General features: G+C 33.6%; 1 protein-coding gene across 1 annotated transcript in view; it reads right to left on the reverse strand.

Annotated features, from left to right (window-relative positions):
- LOC136040059 (guanylate cyclase 32E-like) overlaps positions 1-9,585 on the reverse strand; it is a 283,260-nt gene extending 273,675 nt beyond the window's left edge. The window contains exons 1-2 of the mRNA XM_065724125.1: positions 9,407-9,585; positions 486-709 (exon numbers count right to left, since the gene is read on the reverse strand). Coding sequence (XP_065580197.1) covers positions 486-709; positions 9,407-9,536 — 354 coding nt within the window. The 5' untranslated portion in view covers positions 9,537-9,585. The remainder of the gene's footprint in view (positions 1-485; positions 710-9,406) is intronic.
- Positions 9,586-16,608: the final 7,023 nt, after the last annotated feature.

Below are 16,608 nucleotides of genomic sequence, written 5' to 3' on the forward strand. Positions count from 1 at the left end.
GCAGATTAGTTTGGCCAAATGAAGGCTTAGCCAAATGAAGACAGATGAAAGATCAATTCCCTACCCCCACCCCCTTTTATACCTTTTCCAATATATATGCAAAGGGTCTTGGAGATTTAGATAATTTCGGAATTGAAATGCGCTTGTTAAGGCACCTGGTGTTCCCCCTTCGCCCTTAAATGACCAACCACCCCTCCTTTATAATAGATGCTGTACAATTATACATTTTCATCGTTTTTTTTTTAATTTATTTGCCATAATTTCCCTTTGCCCATTTTGTCATTTGGGGAGAATTTTCCAGGGGGAACTTTCAAGGGGGAGGGGCTGGAATGAATTTTATGAGCAGAATAAATCGGAACCCGAAATTTAAACCTGCTGACAGAACCAGAGTCCCAGTTTCGTACCGAAAAACCGACATAATATTTTTAGTTTAAGGTACAATAGAAAACAAACAAGAATTTACGTAAGATAGTTACGTAACTTACGTAAGATATCATCGGTAAATTGAAAGAGGCTGCAAGCTTTGCTTCGTGAACACAAGTCTCTTGAGGGCCAATAATAGCAGTAATATTATCTCTCCACAATCTTGCTGTTTGTCGAATAGACTCTTCTTCTTCCCCATAAGTCTCGGCAACTGTTAGCATCAGCATACCGTCCTCTACAATGGCCTTATTCCTATTTATAAAGTCAACTGCAAATGATATTGCACCTAGAATAGTTCATCTTTCTTTAATATTAAATATAAAAAAAATTTTAACCGAAAGTAAAGAGCGACATTAAAACTTAAAACGAACAGAAATTACTTCGCATATGAAAGGCTCGCATCTGTTCGCTCAAACTTTAGCGTAAAGAGCGGGGCGTCCAGAAGGGAAAGCTGTAAGTTTGATGAATTGTACGTATTAGTAAAAATATAAAAATAATCCTAATCATAAAAAGTTAAATACGCTGATGTATGCAATTGCTATCAAAATACAGACTTTTGGACTTTAAGTTTCTATCGGCAAAAACATTCGCTCTGCACTGTAAAAGTTTTTTTCATCCCCTTGAACTGGTTAATTTATTCATTGAACCGAGTTTGTCTACAAAAAAAAGATATATGCAAAATTAGCTAGCCTTGCTTTTCTGAATGACACAGAACAAGGACTTTCTCGGAAAACGAATTTCCCCTTTCTGATCACATAGAATAAATCTAGGATTGATAATGAGAAATATACAATTGAATATGAACAAGATACGGACGAAAAGCGAAATACATATCCAAAACCAATTTTCTCTCTGGAGTAGCAATCCTAAGGGGAAATCAGTTTTTATTTTGAGATTTCTATTTGTTTTCTATTCTCCGTAGATGATTTGGACTAAGAAAAAATAGATTATAAATTAAGTTTATATGAAGGGAGTCTATGTTTACCTAATTATGCAGGAAGTTTAAGTTTATTGCAAGGCCAGGATTATTGAGATATCTCTTTAAACAGAAAGCGAAAATTATGGTTTTCAGCTGTCTTCCAGACTTGCTGAACTAATTTAAGATTTCACGCTCATAAATTGTGCTACCAAGAGAATGAGTTCCGAATAGCAAAAGAAACTCGTCGTTCTGGGTTTCATTTTTTTTTTTTTTTTTTTTTTTTTTTTTTTTTTTTTTTTTTTTTTTTTTTTTTTTTTTGTCTAGTGCTCCTAAGAAAAAGACCTTAAAAAGTCTGTTCCTAGAAAACAAACACTAGGGCAACGAGTAAACACCTATATTCGGACCAAATCAAAATGGAGGACCCAATCAAGGAGGAGAATACTATAAGATGTTAAAATTAATAATCAATAGAAAAATAATTAGGTACTTGTATAATGTACACCCTACCGCTCAAGAAGTGAAGTTAGGTTAATCTTAATAAAATATACCTAAGTGTGATAAAAATATAATACTTTAGAAACAAATTTGGGCTATATATTTGCACATTAGGGTGGAGGGGTCTAAGTACAGCAGGTCTACATGCTAAATGTCTTAGCTACAATTATTCTGATACTATGAAGTAAGAATTGTTTTTTGACCTCACACCGTCCAGATATTTTACCTCCCCCCCCCCCAGTTGAGCAAATAATTAGCCCAACTTATGTATTTCCCATATATTTTGTCAGTTCTCTTTGTCTTTTCTCACACTAAGTTGAAAGAAACTAGCGAAAGAAAATGGTTTACAGAGCGTCAATGCATGAACAACTTGGGCGGTAGGGGGTAAGTCATACAAGTACCAATAATTTCATTACGGTACAGAGGTGGGGGGGGATATTCCTTTATTAAAAGAAATTTAATTGTTGCATTTCTTTATTATTGACCCGCATAAGCAAATGAATTCTTTTCAGCTTCAATTTTTTAAAGCGAAAATATAAGCTGCACTACATTATTAGGCAGCACTTAGGAGCAGTAGCGAAGCTTGCACAGGTTAAGAACTAAAATGGGTGATTTAAATCTTGGAATTTGGTATACAAAACCTGATTAGAAAATGTTATAAGCCATCAAAATACATTCTTTTCGTTTTTAATGAAATAAAATATGGAAAGAATCTAAAACTTACAATTAGTAATCTCGATTAGACTGCTAAGCAAATGGATTTTTTTTTCAGCTCAAGAACAAAATAAACAGGAAAAAAAAGCTCTCGCGGCGTATCTGTGGCATATAGACTACCCACAGATGTTTTATGGGAACTTATTTAGCTGACAAGTCCCTTTTTGTGTTCGCCATCTAGCAGGGATTGAAACCTTGGCCCCGTAATTCCAAGCACACATCAATCCGTTGTGCAAGTCAAAAACTAAAATATGGCATCCTAATTGCATTTTTGAATTTTTGTTTTTGGAAAATTAATTATCTCCCAAGCAAGCAAAATTATTTTTCTTTCTTTTAAAACAAAAATTAAGCCATAATTGACAATCAGTTCCCTTTACTTTACAAAATTAAGCTTTTCTCTATTTGAAAAACTAGAACCTTATTAGAAAAATCTCGTAAGCAATAGAAGTTTCATTTCTGTTTTTTATCCCTATTAAACTGCAATTAAGCACGAACCTTAATTACACCGAGGATCAAAATTAAAACTTTTTGGATCAAGAACTTAAGGGTTTGTTCCAATTATATTTTAGAGTGATTCATTTATAATAAAATGCTTAGGCATTCCTCTCAATTTATAGCTTTGACTTTCGACATCTTAAGCAAAGAGTATGGGTAACAAATAAGGGTGGAAACTGGCGCCATTGTCAACAAAAAAATTGTCTAAGCCATCTAGCGTCTGGCGACACTTGGTATTTTTCAACCTTCGTAATCGTTTTTCTGTCAGGAGCTGAGATCAAACGCTTATTACTACTCTAACTTTACCAATCACACTAATTCAATTAATTATTCTTATTATTACATTGAAAAAATGTCAAGTGTCGTCAGACGCTAGATGGCGTCAACAGTTTTTGTTGACACTAGGGCCAGTTTCCACTCTTATAAGTGACCCATACTCATTGATCTTAAGGTTATACAGAGCCATGTCTGGACATTGTAGTACCCTATTCCCTTTCCTTCATTAACGATACAAACTACCTTAAGACTTTTGATTCAGTACCATAAGGGTTAATTCTATTTCGTTTTTTAATAATGCAGTGCACTTATTTCTAATCCAGAAAAAAAATAAGTTAAAGTCCACAAACATTGGTCTAAGAATCCTGGATTAGTAATTAAATTGCGTGAACGTAATAACGGTTTATGAATTTAATATATTTTATATCAAATTATATTAACATTAAATTTATTATATTTAGTATACCTCATTAGACAGATTTCATAAGCGATTTATTTTTTTTCATTTACTTACAGTTCTTCGCCAAAAAATATTTAATTTGGCTTTGTCTATTTTCCTCGTTTATAATTAAAAAATGAAATTAAATTTACAAATAAATCTAAATTATGTTATAATATCAAATGCATGTAATTTAGCTTTATATTATAAAAGTATCCCGAAATTTTTTATAAAAATGTATTTATATTTGAGCAAAAAGCTTATAATTAAAAAGAAACTAAAGTTAGGTAAAAGTTTTTAAGCCAAAAAAGGTAATTTTTGAACATTTTAAAGAAAGCCATTAATTATATACTTCATCTCACTGTTTTTTGTTGTTTTTTTTTTCGTTTTAAAACAGAAAAGTTCATCTCGATTTCTTAGGAAGTTTCCCAATGCGTTTTCGTATAAATTAAAAACTATAATTAGAATCCCACATTTTAATTCTTGGCCCAAAAAGGCGCAACCATGATCCACGGTAAAAACCTGTTTAATTAATATAATATTCCTGATCTTGCTACTTGCTATACTACTCTTTCTCGCATAATTTACCAAAATAGACATGTTTTTCTATATCTCTTAATTTATTTCTTGTTTTCCACAAACCCTTATTATTTTACCTAGAATAGAAAATAGATTTTAAAGCCCAAGTGATTTGGTTTTGATGAAAGTTGATTTGGTTTATTGACTATAATTTTTTTGGATTAATAGAAAAAAGGATCAATTCTAATAAATTTTTTACCAATTCATTGCTCTTGTTTCTGACGATCAATCGTCAAATATAGCTAAAAATAAAAACAGCTTAAACCATACTGGCTACACACTTTTTCGCCTTAGCTAAGGTCACTTACAAAGGTTAGAAATTTACAAAAAGTAAGAAATTTGCCTGAGGGGGCAGGAAAAATGCACTAAAACAACCAATCGATTACACACCTTTCAATCAAACTAACAAAGAAACTGGTTTGTTCTCAAACACCAAAAACAAGAAGAACAATAGGGAATTTTTTAAGACAGTGGGAAACAAATTAGAATGAATATTTCGGCCCTATGTCCAAGGGCCGTCTTCAGCAATACAAATAAGAAAAAACAACTTACAAGAGGATAAAATCAATAAAACTAAAATGAACAGTTTTTCAAAACAGTCCCAGCATCCTTACCTCAGCGAAGTTCAACCAGGACTGATAAATAAATTGTTATGAAACGAGGCAATTCATTGAAATGAAAGAAAATGATTTAAAAACAGGTTTTTAATGCCAGCCTAGCTTTTTTCGCTGCTGATCTTATAGGTCTATTTGTGACAGGTTCTGTGTTAATATCTATTGGTTTTTTAAAGTTTATTAAGTAGTTTCACACAGTGTAAACTTGAGTGAATGGCATATAATACATTAGTACCAAAATTCCTTTCCCCTACTAAAAATAAAAAAAAACAAAGCTCAAATAAAATTTTCAAATTTGGAAAGCCTTATTTTCCACGGTGCGGTATTTTCTGGGGGGATATAGATCGGGGGTATTTTCCTTGGGAAGGTATTTTCCCGTTGGGTGGTATTTTCTGTGGGAAGTACTTTCCGGAGGGGGTTAAATTCTTGGGGCTAAACGCCTAGAACCACCACAAAGATCTTATGGTAGGCGCGACACTGTGAGAGGGTAAGGAATTTAATGTGCCAAACCCATTTAGGCAAGTGTGTATTCCTTCAAGGAGCCCTTGTGGGAGGTGATTACTTGGGAATATTTCCTTAGATTTATGGTGTCTTGCTTGATATTTTACGATGGCTTCTATTACATGTACACGGAACCTTTTCTTATAATTGTTCGGTTATAATTTTTTGTCCTAGGTGATAGGATTTGAGAGTAAGGTCAAGGCCTTCTTCAATGGCTTATTTTTCCCATTTACTAAAGTAGAAAAAAATTTTGTTTTTTTTACCGAACAACTATCTTTAATACATTATAGCCGTTTGTGAGATAATCTCTCTTCTTTTTAAGTTCTACATTCATTGTTTACTTTCATTTGAAGAAACTTTTTTGCTTTTTTAGTTTGAATTGTCTTGTTTGTCTCAAGTTTCTGTTTTACTTATGCGCTGTTTGTTCTTATTCCTCATTAAAAGTTGGTTTATAATGCCAAATGATGCCAATTTGAAAAAAGAAAAAAACACTAAAATCTGCAAACTTTGTGTGCAGCCAAGGACTTTATTCAGAGACTAATAGGGGAGGAGCTAAGACGCAACCGTTAAGGCAGTAACTGTTATCTATGGAAAAAAGTGCTGAATGGCTATTGAATCAAATAGCTATTTTGTGATTATTAGTGTTTAGCTAAAAAAAAAAAAGAAGGTACTTTGCACCAAAATTACTTAGATTTAGCATTGGAAATACGTAGTGTCCTATCTTGCTATAAATAAATTCTTTTCGCTTTCAAGGCTTCTCTAAAATTGGCATAACCAACCGTCACAGATAAATGTGGAGGCATTTGGGTCCCTTAGAGTCCCCGTCAAAATGGAATGTTGGTCAAACTTCTAGCTGTTGAAAAAAAGTGGAAGCTGAAATTATTTTTAGAAAACATAAAAAAAACTCTAGGGTTTGGTGTTTCTTGGCATTTTTCAGGCTTTCTAATAGTCAATAAAGAGTCAAGTTGCTTTCTAAAAGCAAATCTTCAAAACACCGGTCGATGTTTCCAAGATATAAAACGGTTTCTGACTGATAAATAACAGTTCAAGTAGGGATAAATCCTTTTGTTAGACAGTGAAAAAACAGTAAAATAATATTGGATATTTTGAACATATGTTCAAATATGCCATCAGCAAATATACTTGAAAATACATGTATGTCTGCTGATGACAGTCATTGTACATATGATCGAAATACCCTGTGTTTTTAACTGTAACTGTGTTTTTTTTTTTCTTTTTTACACAAACTGAGATCAGAAACTTATTAGTATGCTAATTTTGACAACCGCACTAATTTTATTAATCTTTGTTTATTGTCACAAATGAAAAAAATGCGAATACACACCAAACGCTAAAAGACTGGAGGTCTTACTGGAGTTAGGAAATATAGCGAAATTAGTAAAGGGTGTGCTGGAATACCAGGAGTAACAGAAATAACAGGGCGATGTCGCACCCTCGCAGTTTACCGGCAATGGAAGGTTAGTCGAAAGATTATTAGACAAAAAAAAGATTAAAATATTTTAAATTGGGGATGGTCCATAGAGAGATAGTCTTGTAAAGGGGTGAGGAGGGTGAGTGTTGGGAGTATTATTGAACGTTCGAGTTTTTTTCCTTGTTTGTTATATTTACTTTTGCAGCCATGGCCCATGCGGCTTTAAAGCATTAAATATATGTTTTATGTCTACAACATTATGTTAGTTAGTTTTATGTATTATGTGTCTTATTATGTTTGTTTTGTTTTATTTTTATTATTATGTTATTCTATTGTAATGGACCATGTTTTGCTATTAATATATGCTATTTTAAAATGCATTATGATTTTATGTTCAGATGTTGTTTTTTGTTGTTTTTTTTCCATGGCCCAAAGAGGCTTTTTCAAACAGTTCGTGGTAACAAACTGTAGTAAGGAGCGACCCGGCTCAATAGTAACCGAAACTCTAAAAAACGGAATTTTGATACCAATAGTAACATAAAAAAATCGTAATTTAATGCTGATTTTAAATATATAAGTTTCATCAAGTTTACTCTTGCTTATCAAAAGTTACGAGCCTGAGAAAATTTGCCTAATTTTAGAAAATAGGGGGAACCCCCCTTAAAAGTCATAGAATCTTAACAAAAGTTACACCATAGTGTATCAGAGAACCCTAATGTAGAAGTTTCAAGCTCCTATCTACAAAAATGTGGAATTTTGTATTTTTTGCCACAAGACAGATCACGGATGCGTGTTTATTTATTTTTTTCCCCTTGGATGATCATATCGACCCAATGGTCCTAGAATGTCGCGAGAGGACTCATTCTAACGGAAATTATAAGTTCTAGTGCCCTTTTTAAGAGACCAAAAAATTGGAGGGCACCTAGGCCCCCTCCCACGCTCATTGTTTTCTCAAAGTCACCAAATCAAAATTCTGAGATAGCCATTTTATTCAGTATAGTCAAAAAACCAAAAAACTATGTCTTTGGGGACGACTTACTCCCCCACAGTCCCCATGGGAGGGGTTGCAAGTTACAAACTTTGACCAGTGTTTACACATAGTAACGGTTATTGGGAAGTGTACAGACACTTTCAGGGGGATTTTTTGGTTGGGGGAAGGGATTGAGGGGAGGGGGTTATGCGGGGAGAAATTTCCAAGGAGAAATTTTTAATTCGGGGAAGAGAATTCCATGAAGGGGGCGCAGGATTTCTTAGCATTTTTTTGAAGAGCAATGAAAAAATAAATATGAAAAAGTTTCTTCAACTGAAAGTAAGGAGCAGCATTAAAACTTAAAATAAACAGAAATTATTACGCATATGAGGGGTTCGCCTCTTCCTAATACCATGCTCTTTACGCTAATGTAATTTTATTAATTTCCACTATTTATTGTACGACCTTTGTCATTCAGGGGTCATTCTTAAGGAATTGGGACAAAATTTAAGCTTTAGTGTAAAGAGCGAGGTATTGACGAGAGGGCAAACCCCCTCATATACGTAATAAAACATACGAATTAAGAAGTTCGTTACGTAAGTTATTTCGTAAATTACATATATTTTTATTAATAAATACGTTCGTAAAATTAAAAGTTCTAGTTGCCTTTTTAAGTAACCAAAAAATTGAAGGGTAACTAGGCCTATGCCCCTGCTCCTTTTTTATCAAAATCGTCCGATCAAAACTATGAGAAAGCCATTTAGCCAAAAAATAAATTAATGTGCAAATTCAGTTTTAATTATTCATGTGCGGAGAGCCAAAATCAAAACATACATTAATTCGAAAATGTTCAGAAATTAAATAAAAAAAAACTAGTTTTTTTAACTGAAAGTGAGGAGCGACCTTAAAACTTAAAACGAACAGAAATTACTCCGTATACGAAAGGGGCTGTTCCCTCCTCAATGCCCCGCTCTTTACGCTAAAGTGTTTTACTGTTTTAAAAAGTAGAGTTGAGAGAAAGAGTCAAACTTTAGCGTACAGAGCAGGGCGTTGAGGAGGGAACGGCCCCTTTCATATACGGAGTAATTTCTGTTCGTTTTAAGTTTTAATATCGCTCCTTACTTTCAGTTAAAACAACTAGTATTTTTATTTAATTTGGGAAAAATATCTATCCATCTATCTATGACTTTGATGATTTTGTTTCGACGCTACTACCTGCTTCAACCCTACTCAAGCAGTGGCACACAAGTAACACAAGGTAAACATGAATAAATTTTGACTGTTGAAACTAAAACAACGCATTTGGCAATCAAAAGAAGGATTAGATAATAAATAATAAGTTATTGTTATAATAGATTTTATAATAAATTATGATTATAATTAATATTATAATAATCTATAAATAATAAATGTTTAATAAACATTAAGAATTAATCAATAAGGAAAAGAGAGATTAATTAGTCTCTCTTAGATTATAAAGAATCTGCTAATCTTACAAAGAAACAATTTCCTTCTGATTAATTCAGTTCAACTGAAATTTCAAAATTACCTGAAAAGCTCATTCCAGGTCTAGAGTAGCTTTGATCCCAAGGTCTTCGTTTGGACCCAGTTATATATCCCAACTTAAAGACCCGGCAATGTACTAGATGCACAATGAGTAGAACCAGACACTGTTTCATTGTAAGAACTGTTAGTTGTTTCACAGTTGGACAAGGACTGAAAAATAACTGAGGGAGTGCTAGGGAATTATGCAGGTACTTCCCGGAGAGGCATTTGAACTTTCTCTTAAAGTGCTTGGAATAGCCCATATAAGTAGAACACCTATTATAACAACAATTTACAAGGTCGTCCTAAAATGATCAGTGAGAATAAAAGTTTGGTTTAAGTTTCTTATGGTTTATGTTTGGTTTAAGCTTGGCTTAACTTTAAGGTAAATAGAGATGCAGTTCGTAAAGAATGTAAAACTAGTTTTTGTGTATATCTAGTTTGTGAATTTTAGCAATTGCGTTTTAATTAATATTTAATGCTTTTTTTAGATCATATAATGATTTTTTCAATAATAAATAATCGATTATTCAATAGTACAAGATTCAAACTCAACCAAACCTTATGTCTTTAATCGAAAATGTAATGATATCGAGCTGAAAACAGCTATTACAGATAAAAATCGAACCAGGTTTTTTCGTAATGCCTCGACTTTACCTTGACGCCTCAACTGAGTCTGTTGGTTTTTTAATAATCCACTTAGTGGAAGTGATGAAATATTTGGGAGCTATGGGTAATTGTAAATGGAAAATTGTAAAATAATCATCCATCTTAGAAAATAAATACAAAGTAGAAACTATAGGGGAAATATTTTCAAGACAGTGGAAATAAATTAGACAAGATAGTGGATCTCCATCTCCCTCCATCCATCTTAGGGAAGAACTAAGATAGATTAACACAGATTTAGGGTAATTCAAACAGTCGTTCAGTTCTGTGGGTAGATCCGCGACGGGGAAAAACTGGTGATTAATGGCTTTAAAATAAGCATTTCTGATTTATAGATAAACCTGAAAAAATACCAAACACCAGAAACTCCTAATCCCTCAATTTCTTTCTTCTTTCATTCTCACTTTCAGATACTACCTTACCAAAAGCCATCGGCTGAAAAATACAAAGCCGTTAGGTCATACGTCGTAATCATATCTCCTTATGAATAAATGAATTTTATTTATTGCCCGCCATACAACAACAGAAAAATGGGTGGAGTAAATAAACAACGAAATAAAAAGAAAAATAAACCAACAATACAACTTCATATTAACGCATGTAAAACACGAAAAATCAAACATTTATCAATCGGCACAGTAGATCAAATATGTATTTACGCATTCAGGAAGACGACATAGAGCTTTTAATTTTTACGCATTCAGGAAGACGAATTTTACGCATTTTTACGCATTCAGGAAGACGACATAGAGCTTTTAATTTTTACGCATTCAGGAAGACGAATTTTACGCATTTTTACGCATTCAGGAAGACGACATAGAGCTTTAGACGAATAGATCTTCAAGCTTGGGCGGCTGAGTTAAAATATTGCATAGCTTATACTTATTCTCCCGGCATGTATTTCTGGTATAAAGAGGGAGTCGGAGGAGAAAATTCAAAAATTTGAAAAAAGCTGATCTAATCTTAAGTCTGTGATTAAGTTAACTTGAAAACATCGAGTTTCAAAGTAAAAGTTAGGGTAGCCTTCTGTCTCTCAATTCTCTAGAGACCGTCGATTGTCAAAAACCCTTCAAATAGTATTTATTCATTGGTGGAAATAGCAGGTTAACTATACCAGCTTGTCAATCTGGTCTCTAGAAATGTTATCGGCATCTGAAACGATTCTTTCTAGCAAAAAACTTGTAAAAATTTCAGGTAGCTGAAAACATTCTATGGGACTGCTCGAAAAAGGAAGATACATCGAAAAATCGTTGCAATCATCTTACAGGTTATTGTCTTCTGCTCATAATAGTACCGATTTTGTTCTTAAAGCAATATCCTTCATAGAGTACACTTGTAAAAAAGAGTGATACATTTTCTAACATTTCTAAGCAATTAAAGGAAACAGAGCAAAATCCTAGCAAACATTTTGTAGCCTCTTCAAGAAGCTACGGCCTGATATTCAAAGCGGTATCTTCCGCCAATGAATACTTGAGTACTTTTTAAATATAAATTTTCGATTTTAACATGGGATTTTCGAGTTCCATCAGTTCACTTAATCACGGTCTTAATTTTCTCTGTATTAGATAACCAATCCCACCGTACCTGTCACATCTAGATGCTAAACAAGAATGAATTTTGTTGGTTGGCTTGGGTTCACCTTATTACACATTCTCCGGAAAGACTAGGATTTTACAGCCACAGGAATAACCTAGTTGGTAATTGCGATTGTTTTTCTTCTTGCTTTTTATACTCTTGCTAATATGTCATAGAAATTACCCTGTTTACGAGTGTTTCAGCCTCCTCCCCCATCCAATCCCCCAACGCTAGAGTATTATTAATGCATTTCTAAAAGCATTTTTGTCAGCAACAACAATAGTCAGTTGGTAATTGTGGCTGTTTTTTGCCTTGCTTCTTAGATTTTCTCAGCTTTTAATACAGTATGTATAAGAATAGTCTTTTCAACCGATAGTAAAGAGAAAAATTAAAACATAAAACGAATAGAAATTACCCTGGACACGAGGGGGTTCAGCGCCCTCCAAAAAATCTTGTCAAAAATAAGAATGGCCTGCATAATTCAAGCATCCACAGAAATATATGTTTTTGTAGCCTAACTATGGTTAGGCTCATTTTTCACTGTCATTTGCATTTAACTCGGGAAAATCGACTCCAACTTGCCGCCCCGGCTTTTGACGAAATTACGCCCCTGTTGGGGCCCCTCGTTTCAGTTATATGTATAGATTCTCAAGAGAAAAAATTATTTTCTACTTTTGAGTCAGTTCGAAAAAACACTTTTTTTTTTCATTTGTAATTATTGAGACCTTCACTTCCCTGAGTAAAAACCTGATGAGTTATTTTTTTGAGAATGTGATTTAAAACGAACATAACGCTTCGGGACTTTTCTACAACGAAACTCTCTGACTCTATGTTTTTACACTGAGATTTAATTAATGGCCATTTCATCACTAATCAGTTAGTAGCCCCTTGCTATTGATACTAAGACGCATTAATCAAAATAGACATGCAAATATAATTTATATATCTACTTGTCAATAATCAACATCGTCAAGCACATCCCCGATAGAATAAGAGTATTAAACAATTGTCCGTTTGTGTGTTTTCCTAACCCTTATAAGGCATTACAGATTGTTTTTACTCTGTTTATAAAAGTGGACTAAATATCTACTGTTGTATTAAAAGAGTATGGGTAACTTATTCAATTGGAAACTGGCACTAGCGTCGGCTAAAAAGACAATCTATGCCATCTGACGTTTGGCGACACTAGAAATTTTTAAGGTTTGTAGTCCTTCTGTAAGGAAGTGAGATCAGACACTTATTACAACACTAATTTTACAAACTGCATAAATTAAATGAATTATTCTTACTGTTACGGTATAAAATTCTAAGTGTTGCCAAATGCTGGATGGTGTTAAAGGTCTTTTTGTTGACGCTAGTTCCATTTCCCCCTCTAGTAAGTTACCCATACTCTTTGGTTGCACCTTTAAAACTGATCGCAGTCTGTGTAGCAGTTTGTCTTTCTTGAAAAATTATGGTAATTAGGATCCTTCACTTTGGGAAGGATCCTAATTCCGTCGTCATGGCTACCGCTGGGACCCTGTCTGGCTAAACATAATCAAAGGGTTTGTGGTAACAAACTGTAAGTAAAGAACGATACGACTCAATAGAAACCAAAACTCTAAGAAACAGAGTCTTGATAACACTGGATGCATCAAAAGAATCAAATTTTGATGCTTATTCAAAATATATAAAATTCACAAAGTTTAATGTAACCCATCAAAAGTTACGAGCCTGAGAAAATTTACCCGATTTTGAAAAAGGGGAGAAACATCCCCAAAATATCAAGGGATCTTAATGAAAATTCAGCGTATCAGAGAACCCTACAGTAGAGGTTTCAAGCTCTATATGCAAGAATGAGGAATTTTGCTTTTTTTCCCAGAAGTAAGATTGCACATGCGTGTTTATTTCTTTTCCAGGGGTAATCGAATCAAACCAGTGGTCCTAGAAGATTGGTATAGGTTCATTTGATCGGAATGAAAAGCTCTAGTGCCCTTTTAAGTGACCAAAAATACTGGAGGGCACCTAGCCCCGTTCCACACTCTTTTTTCCAAAGCTCGATCTATCGAAATTTTAAGAGAGCCATTTTGTTCAACATAGTCGAAAGATGTAATAACTATGTCTTTGAGGATGACTTAACCTCTCACAACCGTCGAGGTATGGGCTAAAAGCTAGGAACTTTGCCCATTGTTTATATATAATGTTGGGTATTGGGAAGTATACCAATAATGAAGGGGGGGGGGTTTCTGGCGAGAAGAGGGAGTAGGGTTGCGTGGGAGGATCTTTCCACGAAGGAACAAACGATCAGAAATTTAGTAAAAAAACAAGTTTTTTTCAACTAAAAGTAAGGAGCATAAGTGAAACTCAAAATGAACAGAAATTGTTATGTACATGAGGGGGCTTGTCCCCTTCTCATTACCTCGATCTTTACGCTAAAGTTTGTCTAAGAACTTTTAAATATACTTATTATTAAACGGTCCTTGTGTTTTAATAGTTGCTCTTAAAATATTAGGTAAACAGTCAAACTTTAGTTTAAAGAGTAAGGTATGGAGGAATCGGCAATCCCCCTCATATCCTGATAGAACTTGATGCAAGAAGAGCCTGCCACAACTGTAGCATAAAATTTGTTTTACATGCACCACGAATGACGATTTTCGATGCTAACCCCCTCTAGGATTTGAATCTCTAGGACTTACCCTGATATCTGTATATCTATAGGATTTACCCTAATCTGTAGGATAACCCCTGTAGGACTTAAGACTGTAGTATTTTAATGACCATGAAATGTTTATAATGTTAAGTAAGCACGGTAATGCCAAGGTTTGCTAAATTTCTTTTTATCTGTCGACATAAATTTGCATTTTGAACATTGGAGGGAGCTTTGGCTATTGAAAACAACATTGATATAATTTTTGACAACAAGGAACACCTTCATTCTCCTTAGTTTCTATGGTATATTTACCAAAGAGCATTGTTTCTGTTAGTTGTCCGTTTTCATTTTTGGGTATTGTAAAAAAAGAAACAGGGAGTTGACAAATAAAACGTCTTGTTTCTCAAAACTTTTTGTTCTTTTAATTGGCTTAAAATTTCAAAGAGCAAATCCAATCAGGTTAAACTTAACTATTCCTTCGTTTTAGTGCTTAGAATTCCACGAGTTTTAAAAACAATATCGTGTTCAGAAGGTAAGGCGTGTTTAAAGTCGGTCCATTTTTGGAACAAATAAAAAGAAGTTTTTCTTAGAAACACATTTTTAAACTTTTGGTTACTACGGGCTGCTTTGAACCTTTTTAGCCCCTGTAATTTTGACCTAATTTTTTTCTAGCTAAACTCTATAATCTTAGCTAAATTATGTTGAAAACTGAAAATCCAGCTATTAAAGAACCGTCCCCCCTCACAACCAAATCTTAATGAAATTTTCCCATTGATTTTTTACAGTAAAAACGTGTCTTCTGGGCCCCACTGTAATAGAACATATTTTTATTTTTTTGTTTCTAGCCTACTGTCACAGAAGTGATCATATTTCTATTGTTGTTTAATCGTCGCGAAGTCATCAGGGTAGCAGTATTTAGTCGTCATAAACTGATACTATTTTTCTCAAGTCGCTCATTCCTTTCTAAATGACGACGGAGACCAAACTGTCTTTTAGTCAAACAAACAACAACAGGTAAACAAATCCTTAAATTTTTAATCCCTAAAGGAATGTTTCGGCGTTATATCCAAGGGCCGTCCCAAACAAAGCACATATAAAAATGTAAAATAACACTTATCATAAAATGCCTGGCCATTAAAACTGAAATTAAAAATCGAAACAGTCCTATAGTCTTTACTTCAAGAATTTTCAACCCGGACTGAAGACAAACAATATGAAACTAGACCAATTATTCCGGTAATTAAATTAAAAAACAAGAAATTATTCGGTGTATAACGGGATTTTCCCCCTCCTCAATACCTTTCTCTTCGTGTTTCAGGATTCGTTCTTAAAAAATTGGTACAAACAGTGAAACTTTGTTTCTTAGAGTGTCGGTTACTATTGAGTCGCATCGCTCCTTACTTATAGTTCGTTATCACGAACTGTTTGAACAAACAAATCAAGAGTTAATACCGTTCCCTCGCTTTTTTGGCAGTCATCCTAAAAAGGTCTTTTTGATTCAGGTTCATTGGTATTAGCGATTGGTTTTGTAAACTAATTATTCAATTCATTTTTAATTAGATTTGCGTATAATACGTTGTTATTTAAAGAAATACTGCTTGGAGCAGAGATACAAAAACTGTTAGAATTTAAAGCCTTGGTTACATTATCCATATGTTGTTGTAGGCATTTTTTAAATTTTGGTGGGTTCTACCTACATAAGAACTTTTACAGTAACATGGGGTTTAAAAATTTGCACACAAAATAATATGTATGCTTGCTTTTACTAGTAATTAAAAATCAGGAATTTTCTAACTCTGGTAAAGATATGACCTCAGCTACTCCTCAAAGAGGGGTGCATCAAATACTATATGACCAGGGGATATTGGGAGTTGAAATACTAGAGGATATTGGCAGGGCCGGATAAGGGGGATTGGCCCCAATAGGGTCCCGCGTTACCAGCTACATTAACAAAAAAATTGACTACAATTTTGACAATTTTTTTTTTAATTAAGGGATAAATTGTGAATTACTCAAATAATTAAAACATATCTATTTTTAATTTGTATTCCTGGATGATATTTATTGATGTGCTTATTATTGTATAGCATATACTTTACTTACATATACAAGTTTAATTACATATACTTATTATTGTGCATTGTATAACTTTATAATATAGAAAACTGACACTCGTAAAGTTATTACGAAGTTCTTCAAATTTAATTGGGATAGTCATATACTAGAGAGATTGTGCACTACGAACGTAAAATTCCTTTACATACGTAAACTTCTATGCAAGCATATTTTTGTAAATAATTAACACATCAAGAGGGCCCCGCAAAATAAATTCCAAT

This window comes from Artemia franciscana, chromosome 20 (assembly GCF_032884065.1).
Source record: "Artemia franciscana chromosome 20, ASM3288406v1, whole genome shotgun sequence".
Taxonomy (NCBI): Eukaryota; Metazoa; Arthropoda; class Branchiopoda; order Anostraca; family Artemiidae; genus Artemia; species Artemia franciscana.